This window comes from Melospiza melodia, chromosome 2 (genome assembly GCF_035770615.1).
Source record: "Melospiza melodia melodia isolate bMelMel2 chromosome 2, bMelMel2.pri, whole genome shotgun sequence".
NCBI classification, from domain to species: Eukaryota; Metazoa; Chordata; class Aves; order Passeriformes; family Passerellidae; genus Melospiza; species Melospiza melodia.
The window spans coordinates 7,215,262-7,238,241 of record NC_086195.1 but is presented as its reverse complement, the minus strand read 5'-3'; the positions used below and the strand labels follow the sequence as shown (position 1 = coordinate 7,238,241).

At 40.8% G+C, this 22,980-nt stretch overlaps 1 protein-coding gene across 1 annotated transcript; it reads right to left on the bottom strand.

The window, feature by feature from the left end:
• Positions 1-922: 922 nt before the first annotated feature.
• FUNDC1 (FUN14 domain containing 1) lies at positions 923-12,539 on the bottom strand. The gene is made up of 5 exons (XM_063181738.1): positions 12,458-12,539; positions 10,628-10,784; positions 8,742-8,817; positions 3,090-3,218; positions 923-1,557 (listed from the first exon to the last, which is right to left on the bottom strand). Exons 1-5 carry the CDS (start codon positions 12,486-12,488, stop codon positions 1,480-1,482), a joined length of 471 nt encoding a protein of 156 aa, XP_063037808.1. The 5' UTR covers positions 12,489-12,539; the 3' UTR covers positions 923-1,479.
• Positions 12,540-22,980: the final 10,441 nt, after the last annotated feature.

Here is a 22,980-nt window from a genome sequence, read left to right as displayed (position 1 = left end):
TCAGTACCCTCTGGACGTGCCAAAAACCCATGAGCTTCATCAGCAGAAAAAAGCTGACTGGTTGTACCTTCCCATTATTCTTTGGGCTGAACATCAGAGCAGAGGTTTTCATATTTTAACATTTTCATCTTTCTTTCTTTTACTCTAAATCCCAGACAACCCAGCAGACACATTCCTCCTTGGGCTTCCCATTTCCAATAAACTGCAACTGTGCTTATATAACTTCAGATAGTTACTTTAAAACAAAATATTTAGGATCCATGGTCATGCATGTGCCTTGGGTTTAGTTTGGGGGTGTGTGTGCTAAGATTTATTTTCCAAAGTCTTAACCAGGCTTGATGAAACCCTTAAAGCTCAGAGATTTGCAGGACATGCTTCATACCTTACTCACCTTGGCCACAAGCACACCACAAACATGAGGTCAACATGTAATAAAAACCTCTGGAGCCCAGGGATGCACAAATCTAAATATTTACAAGGTTAGTATGTCCAACATCCCATGTCCTCTGCATCCAAGCTCATACCCATCCATCCATCCATCCATCCATCCATCCATCCATCCATCCATCCATCCATCCATCCATCCATCCATCCATCCATCCATCCATCCATCCATCCACTGCTACTGAACCACTATTGCTGTTCAGAGAACAGAACAGCAACCCAACAGAACCCTGGTGGGAGAGATTCCAGTTCACATTCACCTGCTGCTACAGTAAAATCCAGAGAAATCAGGGCAGAGCAAACTCTTCCTTGGGTAGGAATTTCTGAAATGTTCAAGTCTGAAATGCATCAAAATGCACTGTTTGGATTATCAGCTTCTTGAGAATAACTTGGTAACAAATCACTAAAACCACCTTAAAAACCAGGTCCCTGCAGGCTAAAATTGAGAGACTTTCTTATTTTTTATGTACACAAAGGCCAAAGTTAATTTTCACCTTTAATAAGCTCATGATTCTTTGTTATTTAATACTCTGTAAAAAGGTATTACAGATTATTGCAGTGACTTCTAAAGAAGATGGACAGCCAAGAGGCTGAAACCACAATATCATATACAGTGTGTAGTCATTGATACTACCTACTACAGCATGAAGAAAAATACTTTTTAAATAAACAGTATTTAACTGAAAACATAAAAATGGAGCTTTCATTCTTATAGTATGGTTACACAGCTATATTCCAAGAATAACATTTTAAAAAATGCTAGATCTTGAAAGGCCATAGATAAAAAGAGACATGATGAGGATGAACCAGTTTTGCCCAGAAACGCTATAAATGAGCACACTGCACAGTTTTTCAGCAAATCCTAGTTTTACCAAGCCTCAAGAGGCAAAAGCCTGAAATGTAAAAGCTCCCAAGTTGTCTAGCTAGTCCTCCTGTGTTGCTCTGGCAGGCCCAGTGAGCCACACTGCTGGCAGACAGCGTGTCACAAGTGATCCTGGCTGACACGGATCCCATCGGGAAGAGACGCCCGGCTCCTTACGATGCCAGCCCCAACAAAAAGCCTCCAACAAAGCCACTGGACACCACGATGTTCTGCTTGATAAACTCTGTTGACTGAGAAGAAAAAGGATATTCATAAAGTTAATTGTGTCTGATGCTATTATTTAATATTTATCACAACAACAAGAACACTGGACTTGTGGAGAAAGGTGCAGGGGGAAGCGATGTGACTAAAACCATATAAAAATAGGTGGCACCAAGGTACTGCAAACGGATTCTCAGCTGTTTTTAAATATTTTCACTGTATTTTAATATTTAATATTAATTTTTAATATTTTAATATTTTAAAACACAGTGAACCTTAAAAAGGAAAAATACAGAGGAATTATTACAGCAATTTCATGCCAATACCACTCTTGTTTTGATTAAAGTAAGACATGTTTTACAAACTACCTTGTCAAAAAAAGCCTGAGCATCACCATGACTTCAACTGCAATCACATAGTAATTGCTTAGAAGAAAAAATACTGCTTTTTGGAAGATCATTGGAAAAGCCAGTTTCCTAACAACTTAATCCTAGGAAAAACCACTTTTGCATGATGACATGGGTGTAGAGTATTTCATGAAGTAGCAGCACAGAGTATAACACCTTTTATCAAATGTGCCATTTCATAAACCCTCTCCTTCAAACACTCAGACTGGTAACTAAGACACAGTTACAAGAAAGTCATATAATCTGAGAGGAAAAAAACAAAGGAAAACCAAAAGCTCCATCCTATTCCACCCATTTCTGCAGGGCAATAGTTAAGGAGAGGCTGAGCTATTTAAGGTACAGAAGCAGCAAGAAAACCCTCAAATCTTGATCTTTCAGTTCATATTCACATTAAAATTTCAGGAAATTTTTATTCAATCTATATGCAACTCCATACAGACTAAATGTGAGATGTCAAAACTCATTAATTACAGAACACCAGTGTGGCTGCTGTTTCACTGGCTGCAGCACATTCACAGTCAGGATTCTCAGTTATTCAGAATGAAACTTAGATTGCATGCATGGAACATGAAAAATATGTAAAAACAGTCTTTAAAAAAACCCCAAACAGCCACAAAATTGATGAAATGGAAGTCTTCAAATGACAGGGTGAAACAGCCCCAGTGACACTGATCAGTATCACAGCCACCTCTTCTCAACATAGTAGGCAACTGGCAGATTCTGCAGCCAGATATTGTCCAAAATGTATAAAAGTGAGATAAAAATCACAACTCCTGTTACAAAATAGCTACAGCTTTTCTGCAGAAAAGTCATTCTTGCCCAGACAAGTAATTTTATTATCAGGAGTCTAAGATTTGGATTTTGTCTTCGTAGTTACCATGTTTTACCCACACCATCCTGAACTTGTTACCATGTCATGACCTTACTGCCTTTGTCACCTGCCAAGAACAAATTCGTGTGTCATTTTTAACAGTGACCAAACCAGAAAGCTGAATGAATAAAAGACAGCACAATCTGATAACTTTAAATCAATTATAAAACCAAACTATTTTTGACCAGTCCCAGTTTTGCATCTGCATTTTCCACTCATTATCACCTGCAGTGAAGGTAAGAAAATCTGACTGGTAAAAAGGAGTTTATCACCTCAGACTCACCTCTTCAATGAGAGTGTTGATTTCAGGAGCTGCTTTATTTGCACGCTTTTTTAACTGTTTCTTTGCTTTGTTTACATCTTTTTCAACTCTCTTCCAGTCAACTTGTACATACCCACTATGACTAGCAATCTAGGGAAATAAAGGCAGTTAGTACAGCTGCAATTCACATTTCATGAGTCAAAATACATTGTTTTGGTGCCTATAAAATAGTTTTATTTGTACTTATTACAGATACAGGAAAAGACATTCTTCCAATTTCAGCAGGCTCTCTGCTTCAAACCTTTCCTCAGTGACTGCAGTTCAAATTAGAACAAGCAGTGGCAAAGTTCAAGAGGAGACTCTTGTTAATTTGACCAGTTCTCTGTTTTTTAGTTACAAAAGCTTTGCAATGTTTTTCCTTCAGCATTTACTGTTACTTTACTTGTAAGAAAAATACATTCATAGGACAACAATGAAAAAACTCTTTTGTTTCAGCTTCTTTCAGTTTTGTAGAATTCTGATTTGTGGCAGAGTATCCAGGGCTAATTAAAATCATCATTAGAAACACTGAAAACTCTATTTTATCCTACACAATTTAAACTGTCCAACAACAACAAAAAATGTACTCATTACAAGAGAATTCTCACCCTTCTTACAAAACAAAACCATTAAGTATAAAAATAACACAGCCTGAGAACAGCACAAGTTCTGTAAAATCAGAAAAATGAATACATTTGAGGAGACTGGTTCATACCAATTTAAACATAAACTTCCAAATTTTTTAGCCTGTCTGACCCAAACCTTTGCCTTGTTTCTTTTACTAATTTTGATTGGTGAATGTTCTAGAAAACAGTTAAACAACTCATTATTTGGGGAAAAAAAAAGGAGAAGAAAATCAAAATTAAGGATTACTGGTTATTTTAACTGTTAGGACAAATAGCAATAAACACTAAACTGACATATAAATGATTATTATGCAAAAACTCTCTGTAAAGTGTGAGATTTCTCAGGTACTTCTCAAGGTCACATGTGGGTGGGAAATCCACCCAATTACCCAACAGCCTTGTATGCAAACTGCCCAGTTGGTAAACATAAGTCACAGACAGTGAACTTTTGTGGAACAGATATTTAAATATACAATTTATTAGGTTTAGCCTAAATACAAAATTTATTATGTTTACTTTCACATCACCTACAGGCTCTGATGTTTGACTTTCACATGGATCTTTCTACCAAATAACTGAAATTAGCCCATCAAGCTTGTACTACAACTGCCACAGTAACTAAGCAACCTATCTCACCACAAAGTGAGGATTTCATAATCCAGAAAATAATAAAATTAAACCAGTGCCAGACAGATTTTGTCTGAATTCAAACCAAAACTTCTATAGAAGATCACCTCTGCAAGAAAGTCAACTTCAGTTTCCACCTTTGCAGAATTAAAAACCCAATTCACTGGACAAATGCAAGATGAACTTGGTATATTTTAAACTCTCTTTTACTTTATGCTTCCAAATGCAATTAATAACAAATTAATTGACTTTGCCTGTCTATAAAGCCATTTATTCACATGGGCACTAGTGCCAGGCAGGGACAGCTCATTAAGGGCTGTCTGTAAAGCATGAAAGCAAAAAATCTGTTTGAAAACTGTACTGGCTGCACATCCAGCCACTGGATGACATAGCAGGCAAAGAGAAACAGCTGCACATTGTGGCAATTGTTATTCTGTGAATTTAACATGACCACAAGAATTTCAAAAAGGCCCCAGCATTGAATTGGTGCCTTCTCAGTCACACAACTGAAAATTAAATGTGACTGATCTACTCAGTCCAACACAATGTAAGAAATGCTAATGTATCTGCTTGCTTGTAAAATGCAAATGGCTCTTGGAAGAAACATTTCATTAAGACAACTTTAATTAGCTCAGTTATCCAGAGAGCACAAAGATGAGGCAGAAGTTTTTAATTAAGATCTGTTTGGAACTACTGCAGAGCTTACACTTGTATCAAAACCAGACATCTTTTCTCCCTGAACTTTGTAGCCCTGAAATAAGAGTTTCCAAATTCTACTTATTGAGTGTTTATAAAATAAGCAACAGAGGGTAATGTTTTGAATATGAATTTTAACTGAGAAGAAAAAAACCCTGTACTTTGGCAGTGACAGAACCTCTGTCATATCTACTTTGGCTGCAACCCCACTAATTACATAATTTCATATAGAAGTGCAGAAATAATACCCCTGAACTCAAATGCTGAAAAAGTAGATTTCAACTTTTAGACTCCAATGTATCATAAAAATCTGCTTGCTTATAACAGCAAATTTACATAATGCAAATTCTCAAAATTTACTATTTTTTTTAAACTCAAGTCCTACAACATCCAAGTAAAATAACAATAACCCATTATCATATCCATATTTGGATATATTAAGGGGTCATACAGGTCTATACATATTAATTGCACATATTATTAAAGGGACCTGTGGGGGTGGATTTTGGGGTTATACATTAATTTCTCTATATATGATAATAGAATAATAGATATATTATATACTTATCTATATATTCATAGTCCATTATTTGTTCAAGACCTTCCAAAAGTGTTGAAAAAATAACAGAATTTTTTTCAAAAAGGCAATTGAAGAAATACATCAGTGCAGGAACACTAAAAATGTGTTATCTTTCTTTAATCAAGGAAAACTGAGAATTTTCAAGGGCAGACCTCATTTTGGGGGTGACACTGGAGAGGCACACAGGTACTTTGTTATTGTGAAACACTAACATGAATAATGAGCAGAAAAATGGTTTGGAGCAAAAAATTGGTACAGCAAAATGGGATATAAGAATTTTAATTTTTTTCAAGGCAAAATTGAATATCCCATTGAAAAGTGGGATATTCAACACAAAACTGAATCCAGCTCTTCCTCACTAAGCCCCCAGCCTCAGAAGCAGGTTGGGCCTTCCCTGGGAGTGTCACTGGGATGTCACACTGGGGTGCAAATGGTCCTTAAGGTCCCTTCCAAGCCAACCCATGCTTGGAACCCTTGATCATCATGGTGCACTGTACAAGATAAAGCCAAGGACATCTCAGAGTTTATTCTGTTCCTTGTGCTGTTTTCACATATTTACCTTTCCTAAATTAGAACATAATTGAATAAAGAATTCAATTTAATTCATCAATGGCATATTAATGGACTGAGGAAAAATGTGTTAGTGAAAGCACAAATAACAGAATAAAAATCCAATTTCATTATTAAATAATAGACAATGCAGGACAGAAAAAGCTGTAATTTGTATGCTCACTGCAGAGCAAAAGACAGTGAAACTGCTCTTGAGGATTTAGGATTTTAAAAATAAGAACAATTATTTTTAACCAATTCATTCCAGTAGAACCAAGAGTACTTGAGTTTGTACCTCCTACTCCAGGATTGTACCAAACTGTGCTGTATAAATGAGAAGTTACACAAGGAAAATCCCTCACTTGCTATGAGAATTGCACTATATTTCCTTAATACAGTGCCTGGATACTGCCATTATACCAGCATATTTGAATAACTACTTCTACTTCACAAAAAAAGCATAGTTGATAATCAAATAAGAATGAATTAAATTAAGGGGTGGAAATATTCACCACAAAGATGTGATAACAGATGATTATTTTGAAAAATTGTGCAAATTTCATATAATTTTTATTCTTTTTCTCCAACTACTTTTCATATAATCTGTATTAAGACTATAGCTCTAAACCACTTACAAAAACATGAAAATTTTTTTTTGCTTCCTGTACAAACTGACACTGAATGTATTGCTTTCAGTTTCCTACTACATTTCTTGAGATGAAGTCATCACCCACTGAAGAAAAAAATGTGTTTTTTAAATTTTAAGACTGAAATGTTTCACTGAATGGGCTTTAGCCAATAATCTTGCCTTCTGTAGTTATTATTCTTGTTCTAGCATGTAATTATAATGTCAATATTGCAATCAGCAGCTGAAATGAAATCTGCAACTTCAGAGAAATTTACAGATAAAAAGGAACTTTCTAGTAATGTGCTGAAATACCCTTCTGCCCACTCAGGGGAAGCACTGAACACGTATTCATAGAATCAGGATGTGTGATCTTTAAATGAAAAAATTAAAGACTACAGAAATGTAATTACACCATAGAATTTATGACTCAGCCTTAAAATGCAAAATGTTTTGAATTAAAAGAGAGACCAAGGCATTTACTTCATTTCCTTTCAAGAGAATCTGATCTTACTTAAGATATAGACAATCCAATCAAAACACTTAACTCATATTTCCTCTTGGATAATGCTCCTTCTTGGATGCAGTGTAAATGACATCAACCAAGAAATCAGACACTGAACCACATGGCAAATCTATTGCATGGACAGGAATACCTGCAGTGTATTCCCCAAACTTCAGAGATTTCAAGGAGAAATCCTGCACAAGTGATGTGTTTTATTCCCTTTCCATTCTCCCTTTCCTACAGGTCTCAGCTTTAACTTTGCAGCTCCCTGTGGTCAGGAGCACTGAGGAAGGCACCTGCAGCAATCTGCTGCCCCCACCCTGGCTGCCTCTGTCTGGCAGCTCTTCAGTCACACTGATAAGAGAATTATCATTAATAGAATTAAGATCAATGATATACAAAACATGGGAAGAGGAAAAAACCAAACCAGCCCCCAAACCAGTGGGGACCATGATGATGGAGGAAATATCACACAACAGCAACACTGCAATGTATTACACAGCAGCAGGTACCACCCCACCCTTGCTGATCAGTGCTTGACTGCACCAGCCCTACAATCAAAATAAATAAAAGCAGGACATGCCTTTCAGAAACCCTCCAGGGTGATGATGGAAAGAAAAAATATATTTTTAACCTCCTCTCTCAAGAAATTGTCTATCATTGAGCCTAAGTAGCACCAATCTATATCACCTAGAACAATCTGAGGAAAAATGAGAAGCTCACAGGTATTAAGGCATGAGAAATTCCAGTAAAATCCTGGCATCTTACAGAAGGACACATGAAATTCTCCTTCACTTAAAGTTTCATCTAATTTAAAAGTTTTTTGGAAATATATCCTCCCGTAATCACAGTATCTGATGAAAAATGCAAATGATCATGCCAGATAACATAATTAAAAACTTCAGAACCTGAAAGCCAGCAGAGAGGGGAATGCAATGAAGCTGTGAAAATTCAGCCAGGCTTTAGAGATTCAATAGATAAAACAGAAAAACACAGCTCATCCTGGGACCAGAACAAGCTTTCCAGGCAACTGCCAAAGCAGCCTAAAGCTGTGATAAAATTCTCAAACCAATGTAAAACAAACACATTTTAAATTCTCCCTAACCATAGGTTTACAGACAGTTCCTCTCATCTGGCAACATCAAATCACACACAGAACCTCAGCTTCTGCACAGAAGTTCTCTTGTCTTACAACAAACTATTTCACAGGACAGAGCAGATTCTGATTTACCACTGAGTTTTAGAAATGTCTCTTTTATACATTTGTACACAATATTCCAGCTCAAATGCAAGGTTTTGAGTGGTAAGAGTAAAAAGATGAAGTAGATAAGAAGCCTTCCTAATTAAATGTTACCCAACAGCTGTGTTTTTCCTATTGTTTAGTAAATAACATTTGCCAACTTACAAAGCATGAAATGCTACATACTTGAAGCAGGAGAAAGCCACCACCTACTGCAGTTGCTGCAAGCTTTCCGACCTTCTGGAACAAAAATCCCGCACACCTAAGGGGAACAAAACAAAAAAAACCCAGTCTGATGAAGTTTTCTGCAGAACAATGCCACACCACACAATTCCTGACTGCAACTATCACCATGATTTCATTTCAAAAGCAAGTGTATCGTTTCATATTTACAGATTTAAAAATCAAGGCTATTTAATGGAAGCAATATTCAATTAACAATTTCTAAAGCAAGACAATGTAATGGTTGCTTGTTCCTGGCTGTCTGATGGTCTCTTTAAAGTAAGCTTGAGATCTCTAGATCTTACTGCTATTAAATGCAGCATGTTAATAAAGCACAGCATAATTACATAACAGTGCTGCTGTAACTGTTCCCAAGTGGAATGGAAATCCATGATGCCATAATTTATACTAACTGCACAACTCAGAACTGGAAGATCTCAGAAAAGCAGCACAGCCCTACCACAAGAGTTGAATCAGCCAGGGCACTCTGCTGGGACATGGTGTTAAGTCTGTTTTTAATGGATCAAGGCAACCAGAAAATTACCTTGTTCTCAGTCTCCAACCCCTCCCTCATCAGCTGGAGAGCAGCACAGATATTGATATTGCAGAACACAAAGATAAGGCAGGAAAGGGGCCCCTGGAGGTCACCTGGGCCTGTCCCCTTCCCAAAAGTGCTGCAGAGCCCAATCCAGTCCCAAAGCCCCATCAGGCTGCCAAGAGCCCTGACTCAGACATGAATCCCAAGGCTGATGGTTCCACAGCTTCCCTGGCAATTCCAGGGTGTCTAAACACTGGCCCACACACAGAGGGGAATTTTCCCCCTGCATATAAATAGTGAATTCTTATTTATATACATCAGTAGGCACCCAGAGAGATGTGCATCTACAGATACTGAAATGTGCATTTTCCACATCATTCAATAAGCCAGTTTTTATGGATGCCAGATGAACTATTCCCTAGAAACTTCTGAGTTTACATATACACATGTAACTTTTAAAAATAATTTTAAGGCTACAGAAGCAAATTAAAAACTCTGACTGAAAGCTAAACCCACTTCACAAAGCTGTATTGAGCCTGGGTACTACAATCTCATTTTTAGTATATTTCATCTTCCAATTCTTGCACAATCCCTCTTCAAAAGTCACTGTGCTACCATAATGGTGTTTTTCAATGAATTTACAGTTTTTCAGTGTACTGGAATGGACAAACACCATCCAAATACCTCTGAAAAATAACAAATATCTTTGCTGCTCAGGCTGTGACCACATTTTCCAGTTTAAGTTCTCATCTTTACTGTCTAGCTTTCACCATGAATTATTCTAGTATAACTAGGCTATGTTAACTATCAGTTAACCTCAGAGCAAACTGTGAATTCATTCAACAAGGCTGCAGCTCCATTTAGAAGAAAAAACAGTCTCCAGGAAATGGGGCTCTTAATTAAAAGCATATTTTGTCAACCTTTTTTCCTCCCTTCATTTCTTTCACCTGTAAAATATGTCTCAGCCATAATATAACTAAGTTTCTAAATCTAGACTAGTAAGGAAATAAGCTTTTCCATACAAACTAAAAGCTACATGCATTTTCCATTTATTTCTTGTCATTTTAGAGCTCTGACATTTTCCCAAATCCTTTCCACAGTAACTACGATGAGTTCCCTTGGATAACTGATGTTCCACCACTATTAAAAACCACTTCACAACGATGAGTCAGAGCAACAAGCTAAAAATTGTTCGCACACGAATAATCTCGATCAATGCTAAAGGAAATCCCATTAAACACAAATTTATCTGCTCCAAATACCCTTGGAAATGGATCTTGTAACAAAGTTATGGAAAGGGAAGCTCCCTCACCAGCCAGTCACACCTCCCATGACAATCTGGGTGGCCACAGAGTATTTCTCTACAATGGGCCCCGAGCTGCGGCCGAACAAGCGGTTCCACCAGTGGTGACGCCGAGCGTATTCCGTCAAATCCAGCACTTCGTAGGAGTCATCGTCACTGTCGTGCTCTGGCAAAGAAAAAGCAATTTTAAAAAGCTGTTTTCTCAGTTGTGGAGTAAATTAATGATTGATGTGAAAAGCCCAGACTCTGGTTTGGGCACTAACTGGGTAATTCAATGGTGTAAATTGTAGTGTGCAAGCTACCCGTGGTCCAGCAGCTCCCAGAACAAAGGGTTTGGGGATGCTGTGCCATCACCAAGGAAAGGTGCACAAGGTTATAGCAGTGTATAGTCAATAAAATCCAGTGTATAATCAATAAAATCCAGTGTATAATCAATAAAATCCATGACTGGCACTACAAAGGTGAACCAGAATCCCCCACCTGTGCAAGTAACAGGAACCAAGAGGCATCAGATGAAACTACCAGGTAGCTCGTTCAACACAAAGAGAAAAACCCAACAAAAACAAGAACCAAAGGGACAGAAAACACTTAGAAAGATGAAGAACTTGTGGCCCAGTGCTCTCCTCAGAGGACCAGGCATCAGCATTTGAGACTTCTGTCCCTTTTCCACAAGTGAAACGGATGATGCTGGGACTTCAGTTAAGTTCCATGTTCACAGGACAATTCTGCCAATGTTTCCAAAACAGGCATCACACAACTTCAAATTAATGATCCTCAACACCCTGTATACCTGAACATCAGAGGAAAGAGATGGGTCTAGATTTTTAAAGAAACATATTTTAAAAGTGTATCACATTCTGTGACATACACACATGAACGGAAGGCCACTTAGTTTAAATATATTTAAGGTTAAATCTAAATTCAGCAATACTGGTTGGACACTCCAGAAAATAGGAGCAGTTAAATTATGACTTAAAGTAAGACTGTAGATATAAACATTTTATTAGAATTTTGACAGCTTTTTAACTTGTACTAACAGTATGGGTAAAAATTTCAAAGACTGCAAGAAGTACACATGTAGGTGTGCATTATTTCCCTTTATTACCACATGTTTTTGAGTACTAAATAATAAATAGCGAAATCCACAATGTTAAAATGTTGTTATTGAGTGTTCTTTCTTTGAGGTATTGAGGACAACATATTTAACTTCTTTAGATGGAGAATATTAAAACACTGTCAAGAACAGCTACATTAATTCTGCCTTTAAATTATTATTATTTAAACCAAAACTCGTGTACACAAGTATAACACGCTCTGTGGCAAATAACACTGCCAGAGCGTTTTCTACTGATAAAAGATACTCCCTGCATGCGGCAAATGATGTTCTGGACACGGCCCAAGCACATCGAACTGTGCCAGTGCCGAGAGGCGCCGCACGGCGAGGCCACAGCGATGCCCCGGGAGCCCCGCACGGTGAAGGATGCGGCGGCCATGGGGGCTGGGGGCTCCCGCTTCCCGTCCCGCTTCACCCCGGCACCTCCGGCTGCGCGGCCCCGCGCTCGGCCAGCACTCGTTCTGCCTGCCCAGAAGGGGTTTCGGTGGTTAAACCCGGCAAGGAGATTCAGCCCCGGTGATGCCGGGGGTGCCGATGCGCCGGGCCGCGCGGTGAAGGGGAGAACACGCAACGGACTGGGGAGGCGCAGAGCCCGGGCCCTCCCTCCCCGCCCCCGGGACGCAGCGCGGGCAGCGGGAGGGGGCTGCCCGCCGCCCCCGAGAGGAGGAAGGGCGCCCGCCGCGCCGCCTCCTCCCCGCTCCCGTCAGGAAGGGGCCAGCACTGACCTGAGGCGGAGCGGGGCCGCCGCGCCGCCATGTTGGCCGGGGCTGGGGCGGCTGGCGGCCTCCCCGCTGCGCCCCCAGCGGCCGCGCGCGCCCCGCCCCAACGCGGTGCCGCCCCCTCGCGGCCGCTCCACGCATGCGCCTCCCGCCCCCTCCCCACCGCGGTGTCCCTGGCGGGAGAGCCGAGGGGAGGGGGTGCGTGCTGCGCGTTTGGGAATCGCGGGGAGGCCCGAGCTGGAAGGGACCCGCCGGGATCATTGAGTCCAGCTGCCTGCCCTGCGCAGGACACCGGAATACTCCAACCATGTGCCTGAGAGTTACCCCAGCGCTTCTTGAGCTCCGTCAGGCAGCTGTGACCGCTGCCCGGGGTAGCCTGTTCCATGCCCACCCACCCTCTGAGGGAAGAACCTTTTCCTAATACCCAACCTAAACCTGCCCTGACACAACTTCAGGCCATTCCCTCGGGTCCTGCCACTACCCCCACACAGCAGAGATCAGTGCCTGCCACTCCTGTTCCCCTCACAAGAAGCTGTGACTGCCCTGAGGTCTCCCCTCAGTCTCCTCCAGGCTGAACAGACCAAGCGCCCTCAGCCGCCCCTCACACGGCTTCCCCTCAAGGCCCTTCAGCATCTTCGTTGCCTTCTTTTGGCTTCCCATCAATATTTCAATATGTTTCTTGCATTGTGGTGCCCAAAACTGCACACAATATTCAAACCTGTGCCGTGAGGGGCTCATTGATCCCAGCGATGAGGATAAGAACCCCAAAACCTTCCAAATATCTCCAGCTGTGTGTGAGAACAGAGCACTGGCTGCAGGCATGGCTGGACAGCAGCTGCATGCCACGAGCCCCATAAAAATTATTAACCAGAAAAAAAACAAACACAAGGCCCCCTCAAAGTACAAAGGTTAAAGCCAATGTGAGCTGTGAAACATTGGAAAAAATTAAATTTGAGCCCTGGTGTGCTCCCTCCAATGCATTGGTGGGGTTTTGATGGGCTAAAAGCCACATAATTGTATTTTCTTGCTTTTTTTCAATTGTATGCAGCCATAACATAGAGGTGGCTGACACAGTAAGTGCACCTTCAGGAGTGTTATCACAATGTGAATGAAGAAAGCATCAGTGAACATAATTTATAAATAATAAAATTGAAAACAAATTATTTAAAAGTGTTTACAACCTCTCTCTCACTTGGACTCTTACACTGCCAATACTCAAGACAGGCAATTATAATGGAAAAAATCCACTTTTCCCCATGTCATAAGGCTATTTTTATGGAGTAAGTATTTAGAATTTTAATTAAACCCCTTAATTACACCAGCCTTTACAGACATACCAAAAAAGGAGAAAACGTATCTTCCACAAGAAGGTCCTTCTTTAGTCTGCTCTGAAACTGAAATTAGCATATAAAACTTGAAATTAGTGTATAAAGTGCTTGTTTGCTTATTAAATTATTTTTATTACAAACATTTGCTGTTGTCATAAGCAGGTGACAGCATGCCAGACAGAACTAGTAATATATTGCTTTCTCTAAGATTTTCAATAGATATATTCATGTATGGAACACAGATTTGTCTCTTATGATTTGTTTTGACAAACACTGTGCATCTTGGGAGTTTTCTTGTTTAAGCATAAAATTGGTGGGTTTGTTATTCACTTCCCAGTCAGTAACAAAGTGTTTATTGACTCTTCCCAGTCAGATGCCAGTAAGGTAAGAGAGGTGACCAGAAAGTTTTGCTCAGGTTGTGTGAACCTGGCTATTTTTGTGCCTTTTGTAGCTCGAATTCTTAATATTTGGCTGCTTCCCTATTTTTAACTATGATCAGTTAAAAATAGCAGCACTTCTCAGATGACTTTCCCTGTGTCTGTACAAACAATTATATTAATTTCCTTTCGGATCAGAGAGGTTTGTGTAATTAGCACTTTTAAAAGATTAACATTAGAAGCCGCATTGTGTTCTACATAGGACTTTTGTTTGCCTCCTTTTGCACCCCTCTTGCCAAGTCAGGGCGGTGTGGCAAGTGACAAGGAAGGAGTTTAGGAAAGACCCAGTTTTTGGCAGATTTTAGGCTTGTGGTATCTCAGTTCTGGGATCAGGGTGCACCCCTTGCCCAAGACAAGACATTTCCCAGTGGGTTCCAGTTGTGTAGGATGCAGTGGTGCTCCCAGCCTGCTCGTGGTGCTGTGAGTGAGCCTGGTGTCTGCCCAGGATCTGCAGGCACTGCCTGAGGGGTTGGCTCAATGCTTGCGCAGAAAATGCCATCAGGATTGTTCTTGCTTCCAGCAAAATCCGTACCCTGTGCAGAGACAGCAAAACTCGTGGCTCCAGAGACCAAGAATAACTGGGAGAGCTTTTACCAGCCCCACTGTGATGTATAAAATTCCCCAAGCCCATTCAAATCTCATGCACACTGATGCCTCCTTCAAGCTTTTCATGGCAGATTCTGACAGATTTTCCAAGGAAAGATGGACAGTTTAAACTCAGGCCACATTTTGGCTTCACCCTTAAAGGTTCTTCAGGAACAAAATGTTTTCCTGTATCATCAGAAGCACTGATGATTGCACAGAAAAATTGCTCTCTTTGCTCTATAAGCCCTGGCTACGAGTTCAGGCTGTGCAGCCACCCTCTGTCCTTGTACCTGTGACAAGCAGATTCACTGTCACAGCTTGCAAAGGAACATACATGGCACACACATACCTTACAAATGATAAAAAACTCCACAATAAGCAACAAAAACACCAAAAACCAGAAGAGAATCCCTCAATCTTCAAATGCCTATTTGACTCTAATCATGGCAGCTTCTTTGTGCTGCTGACCAGAACTCCAAACTGGGACACACATCCTTTAATTTTTTACCATCTTGCGTGATTAATTATAAAAACTAAAGGCAACACACACTGCCAGCCATCTCACTAGGCCTTACTTATGAGTGAAACTTGTGTTCTCCACAGGTTTAACCTGGTAAATGCAGTCAGAATAACCTGGCAATAAAGGCATTGGAGCAAATGGATGATTCCTTTTTAAAAACCTGAGTGGACATGCTGTTAGTCAAAGCTCAGTTGGCTGGAAAAAGGCAGAGAAATGTCTGGGAAGGAATTTGGGTTCCAAGTCCATCAAGATCCTGGGCAAGGGCTGTTGTGGGGCAATAACAACTCTTAATGCACTAGGAAGTTCCATGACTTCCTAACAAAGAGCAGTGCAAGGGCAGGCACTGGTCTCTGAGGTGACCAGGGACAGGACCTGAGGTAATGCCATGAAGTTGTGTCAGGGGAGCTTTAGTTTGGGTGTCAGGAAAAGATTTTTCTTCCCTCAGAGGGTGGTTGGGCACTGGAGCAGGCTCCCCAGGGCTGTGGTCCCAGCTCCAAGCCTGACAGTGCTCAAGAAGCATTTGAATGCTTCATATGGTTGGATTCTTGTGGATGAGCCAGGAGCTAAACTTTGATGATCCTTGTGGGTCCATTCCACCTCAGGATATTCCATGATTCTGTGATGTTAAAATGAAGATAATCCTCCCTGTAATTATGATGTTAACAAATACATCCTTGTGTCTCCTGCCATCTGCATGTGAGGTTTTGGATGACTTGCTTGTATTGCTTGTCTTCAACCTTCCGTTGTCACTTTTCTTTGTAAAATGTTTGTTGTGAGGTTTAACAAAATTTAGTTGTGAGAGTTTTTTCTTGTTTGTGAACATCATTAAATTCTGCTTTTCGGTTTTGTAGTACTCTAACTCGATAATAGCCTCCTTTATCTTAGAATCACAGGATAATTTTGATTGTAAAAGAGCTTTAACATTATCAAGCTCAGCCATAAATCTTAATTCATTTATCTTAATGAAATTTAAGTTATAAATTCCCAGCATAATCTATGTATGAGTGGAGGAGAAAGGGGCAGAAAAAGATACTTCTGTTGTCTCCATTAACTAACAGGAGTTTAAATTGTCTCTTGCTGAAGAATTCAACTGATACAAAAAGAAAAACCAAGTTTAGTGTGCTGTGGGAGGTGTTTAAAGTTGTAATAACCAAATAAATCACCCAGGTAAGGTGCACTGGATCCACAGCACCTGCATTTTACTTATTAAAAAAACTGATGGTTAGTGTCAGGTCAGGCTGCAGCAGGACACGTTCCCATGACCCTAGCCTGGAAAAGTAAGGAAATAAAAATTAAAAGTTAAGAGGGGGGATTGGTCTTTTGTGTTAGTTTTGTTTACTATATTGTTAATAATGCAAGCTGATTATCCATTAATCTTTTGATCTCAGCTCTGATGTGTTACCAGGCTTGGGCTGCAGCACGGAGCTCTGACCGTGACCTCCTGCTATTGTGTGAATCCCATGCCTGCACTGGGATGGTCGGCGTGCCGTGCCCGTGGAAAAACGCTGGGATCACGGCCAGAGGGGAGCCAGGGAGCCAAGCTTGGAGCAGAGCATCCCTGGGGCAGAGCTGAGCCCATCATTCCTTCAGGATCTCCCCTGGAGGCAGCCAGAGCTCCAGCGATGGCAGCAGAATGCAGAGGAGATGACTGCAGTGGCTCAGGAAGGTTCATCTTGCACCGTCAAAATGCTTAATAAAAACTGGAGCGTTCAGCTAAATTTGAGGCTTCGTGTGATTGCCCAGGCAAATAAAGGGCAGTGAGGGGAACTGAATCTTAGGAAGTCTTGCAAGGGTCTGGAAGGTTGTCTTCAATCTGATACAAGTGTTTCTCTGTTGTTATATTCTTGTTTAAAACTTTTCTCCACATGTAAAGTGACTTTTTTTTTTTTTTTTTTTTTTAATGAAAGGGTTCTGCCAAGTCTGTGTTCTTAATTTGCTGTTTTCTTATAAGTAAAACATAACAGATTTTAAATTATCTGGAGGTAACCTTTTGTTTACTGTATGTCCGTATGATAAAATTTCAGAAAAGTGTGCTGACTGTAGTACTGCATTATTTTAGGGAAGTTCTTTAAACAGCTTTGAGCTGTGAGCATGAATGTAATGATATATTTTGATTTCAAGTTCTCTTTCAGAGATAAATATCCAATTCCCTTGGTAAATCCTGTAGGTGTTCTGGAGTTCCCTGCTACTGTCACTCAAGTACTCGGACAAACCAGCAGAGAGTGAGAACAGACTGATAGTCTGGCAGTCTGTCTTGCCAAGCAAATGTAAGGAATTACTTTTTAGAGGAGCTGTGATGATGAATCAATCATACACACCACTTCCACAGCTAACAGATGTTCCTATTTTCTGTAGCATAAGTGAACATAAACAATGAAAAGAAAAATGAAACTTCTTTTCCATGGCTTTTTACAAAGTTAAGGGTAACTGGGTAATAACTGGGCAGGGCAGATTTAGAAAAATCCACCCTGAAAAAGTTGAAGACCCTCCAGAAATACCATCTAGGAGGTGAAGAGCCCAAAGAATTTCAGATTTTTCTGTTTGTGAAGCCCTGCACCAAGAAAAGGTTAAAAATCCTAAACTGAAGGGAAACATGGTAATAATGTTTTCCATTTTCTTGCAAGAAACAAAAAGCAATACAGAACAGTAATGAGTAAACACTAGACAGTACACAAAGAGAAAGGATAATTACTGTGAGTCATCAGTGCTGGCAAGGAAAACCTTTGATCAGATGCTGCTGTGCCAATCACAGGTAGCCTTCACTGAAACACCTGGCTGCTCTCAGGTCACCTCAAGCTTATGAAGAGCCCTCCTACAGCTTCTTCTTCCGTGCTCCCTGGTTTTGGCTGGAATAAAACCAAACACATTTCCCCCAGATCACTGAAAACTTGCCAAGACAGTCAAACACGAGACTCCCAGAGTACAGGGCTGCTTCCAACTGCCCCGTTCCCCACGGCTGTATCCCCTTCCTAGATGGAGATCTCAGAATAACATCTCTCTGGCCAAAGGACTAGCTTGCTTTAGTGACCCTGAGATCAGGGGAACTGCATTTGTTTCCAAGGGTAATTCTCCTGCAAAGACTGAGGCCCCTGGCAACTGGGGAGACAGCCTGACAAGCTAGAGAGGCATTCCTTATTGTATTTGTGTGCAGTAACTGTAATTCGTCACCAAGACTTTCCCTAACTTTACAGAGGCAATGCCAAACAAAATTTAAATAATTTCTTTATAACAAAGCTTGTCTTGAAAGATTGCCCAAAGGATCAGACTCTCATTCAGTTACCTTTCAAAACTCAATAATAATGAAATAACTGTATCCAAGTATTGTTTCCAGTAGCACTGCTAATTTTTCCAGGTTTTAAATACTCAAATCTTGATTTCTCATAAAATACTAATGCAGCTTGACAAAAATTGAAAGCAGCCATCGCCCCTGATAAAAGACAGATGACGTTCAGCTTTTCCTCCTGGTTTTGTCCAATGTTTGTTTCTGTGGAAGTATTGTACCCACTGTGACTCATCACCACTGACCACCTTCCAGTGCCTACAGTCTCTACAAGGACTTGATAATGATTTTTGCAGAGTGAGAGCTGCACCCTCCTAAAGAAGACCAAGCCCTACTCTGCAGAGCTTTCAGTGCATGGCAAGACAGAGGCTGAAGCTGTTTGGGACACAGTTCAGAGTTAATCATCTGTAGAAGCAGCAATCCTGACTCTGACTGAACCTGAAAATGGTATTGGTAGGGATTAGAGGAGGAAATCTAGTTTGTCTTCCTGTCATTAACTCAATGAGCAAGACATACAGGCTGTATCCACAGAAGTTTTTGTGCCATACATTCCCTGGCACTGACACCATCTGCCCAATCCCCCAGGCTGCAGCAACAGTGACAGAGAGGTGGCAGTGGCTCCAGTCCAGCCATTGGTGTTTGAATGCTGTTCTCACTGAGTCTCATCCAGAATTCCTCACAGGAGGAGGAGAAGTGTCGGATATTTGCTTGGTCTGCTGTCCAGCTGGAATCTAAACAAGCATGTAGAGTTCTCTAGTCTGGTCTGGTCTTGTAGTCACAAACCACAGATTCACTCAGAAGAGGGCAAGCAAAGCCAAAAGACCAAAATGCAGCCAGGGTGACTTCTTGGAAGAATCTCCCCATGTTCATTTTTTAAATTGTTTCTTACTGAGGGCTCTTTCTGGGTATTTGTCAGATAGAGCATTAGAAACTGTAGTGGTAGGACAAGGAGTAATGGGTTCAGATTGAAAGAGACAAAATTTGGGTTACGTATGCAGAAGAAATTCTTTACTGTGAGGCTGGTGAGGCCCTGGCAAAGGTTGCCCAGAGAAGTTGTGGATACCCCATCCCTGGGAGTGTTCAAGGCCAGGATGGATGGAGCTCTTAGCAACCTGGTCTGGTGCAAGGTGTCCTGCTTATGGCAGTGTTTTGGATCTTTAAGGTCTCTTCCAACCCAAACCATTGTATGGCAAGCCCCATTTTGAACATGGAACTTGTTTGCTCCCTGTTTATTGCACACCTGTTTATTGCTTGTGTTTCCAGGGAGTTGTGTGGAGCTTGCACTGGCAGCTGCTGACAGCCAAATGCTAACAGCTTCCAGTGCTCAGCCACACGTGAGCTGCACAGGACATGCAGGAGGACTGACCTGTGGTTGCCTGGCAGAGGGGGAGGTTATGGAGGAGTAGTTCTTAGACACAGTCTCCAACACCTGCATAAAAAGATGCAGGAAGCAGAGAGATGGGCATCCTGATCCAAAGGAGGAGGGGAGTCCTTTTGTTCATGTACATTTCTATATGTTATGTGGGGTAAGATCAGGAGTGACAGAACTCAAAACCTTTCTGTGTCCATTTACCTCAACTTTGCCATTTTTAAAGACATGGATGCTTTCAGGGCTGCCCCATGGTGAGAGAGCATGGATGCTTTTGTTGTCAGGGTCTTTTCTGTGTCAGCGTTAAGCTCCAGAGGCCAAGACAGGTGTGCTTTGGGACTCTGCCTCTCTGAGGTGGTGCTCACTTGTCACCACAGAGCTGCTCCAAAAAAGGAACAGTGGTCTATGAATCTCAAAATCCTTCACACTCATGTGGTCAGCACTCACAGCATCCTGCAGAGAGAACTGCAGCAGAGATGCACATCAGGGGAACAGAGGAACTTCTTCACTGAAAGGGTTGGAATGGGCTGCCCAGGGAAGTGGTGGAGTCACCGTCCCTTGTTCAAGAAACAACTGGATGTGACACTCGCTGCTCTGGGCTGGGTGCCAAGGTGGTGATGGTCAAAGGTTGGACTCAATTATCTCAGAGGTCTTTTCCAATCTCACTAATTCTGTGATCCACAGGGGCCTCCCTCCAGAGTTACCAGGAAGGTGGTGAAACCAGGAAGGATGTTCTGATAACAATCACTAATGGAGATGTACTTCTTACTTTCTAATGACATATCACTGAAGTTAAAAAGTAAACTGGTGAGGGAATGATAAAGCTGGGCATCAGCAGCTCCATATTTGTGAAATACAACTTCACAGCACATTGTCTATAAACTTTGTTTTGCAGTGTTTGTTTTATGGTTTTGATTATTTATATTTTGCATATTTTATGTGCATTCTGCATCCCATAGGCAATTTCTGCATTCAGTTCAGCTTTTTTTTTTTCCCTTCTGATTGATCAGGACCAGTAAGTAACCTTTAGAAAATTTGTTTGTTCTATTTGTTCCTGTCTTCTTCCTAAATGTTTGATGAGTGGGTGATTTGTTTGTGCTGTCATTACGAAAACCATATGTTGATGTGGTCTTATGGGGGAGTGTTTTTATTATTTTAAGAGTTCAGCTAAGGATGTTTCCAAAGGAGTCATAATTGCTCTTCTAAGTACAAAGGCTGAACAATGACTGGCTTACAAATAATGCCAAAAATCTGCTCAGCTCAGTCTAATTATTTCAAAGACTAAAATCTGTTTCTCAGAAATGTCTTCTTTCCGCAGTCTGAACTTTTTAATACACTAAGAAATGTATATTTCTGGAAGTTCTTTATGGTTCATAGTCCCTTGGGGCAAGGAAGAGTATCCAATTTTTCATGTATATCTCAATGTATGCGAAAACTTTAAGGCTGCCCCTGTCTTGATGTGAAATTTATTGTGCCCCAGCATAACCAGTGCTGGGGGTTTGGCTGTCCTTTTCATGGCTGTGATCAAAACTGGAGGGAAGTTCCTGCTGGGAGACTGGTCCTGTGCTGGTGCCATCTGCTCAGTGCTCCTGGGAACACCTTGTGAGGCTGTTTGGTGTCACAGATGAGCAGGACACAAGGGCCTGACATGGGTGCTCTCAATCTTCTCCATAAATATGAGATTCCCACTGACACCTCGGGGACTGCATGAACTACAAGGAATGCACCATGAGTGTAATGGCAGTAAAATGATCCCAAAATTGGCTGGTCTGTAAGGCGCTAGGTACTATCCTGGGAAAAGGAGAATCTCTGGAAGTGCCTCAGTGCCCAGTAAAGGCAGCTAAAGAGGGAAGTATATAGTAGAGGTCCACCTATATATCTTAATCTAAAATATTAAATAACAACTATTATTCAGTGCTGCAGGAATAAAGAAAATGAAGAGTGGAAAATAGCTGTGCAGCTGGCCAAGACCTTGAAAAGGACAGGCTCTTCAAAACAGTTTTCAGAAAAACAATTTCAAACCTCCCTGCTGCAAAGCCTCCTACACAGCCCTTGCAGAGAACCTTTCAGAGGAGAACTTTAAACAAAAGAGCAAAATTGTGTGGCCATGTTTTGAGAGCAGCAATGTGGCAAATAAATGCCACTCATTTATAGGTGCACAGCAGCCAAAATCAGTTACTGATAAAGCTGATTTCTGGTGGGTTGCAAGGAAAAATTAACAAGAGGGGAAAATAGAAAATAATAATTCTGCAGTGAGGGACAACATGACATGCTAAGTCTCATGCTAATGCACTTTGAAAACATATGTGTGTATATGAAATTTAAATGTTTCATTAAGCATGCATATATTATATAAATACCATTAGGTTGTAGATATTACCTGAGATAAATGTGCATGGACTTCAATTTTTTGTCTGTATGTGTGTATATATATATAGTAAGATCTGTGTTATTAGATTATTGGCAAAATGAATTGTTTATTTTTCTCCATAATCCAGCAAAATTACAGAGGAAGTTGGCCCAGTGGTCAAAGCTGTCCCGGTGTTATTTTGTCTCAGACCTGCTACGTTGTGTAAGGTGGGGTCTCTATGCTTTACATGCTTAGAGACCAGTGGTTTTAGCATATTAATAATATATAACCTCAAATCCATAGTGATCAGGGCTATCTGAATACCTTAGATGGACTAACTGGGAGGGCTTTAGAACTAGATGGTTTTTAAAGTCCCTTTTGACCCAAATCATTCCAGTTTTATAAAAATAGTAATAGGTAATCTTTTTTGTGAAGGATTCTTTTATGGAATTTCTTGCTCCATGTTTCCCAGCCTCCAGAAATATCTTGTGCTGATCATTGACTTTAAGAATATCATGATCAGGAGATCCTGAGGGTCTGGAAGGTGATGTGAATGAAAACTGTCACAGTTCTTGGCTGAGGAATAGGAAGTTGTGTGTCACTATAGGACACGAAAGAACAGAAGCGCACACCACTGCTCTCAAGATAAAGAAGAAAAGG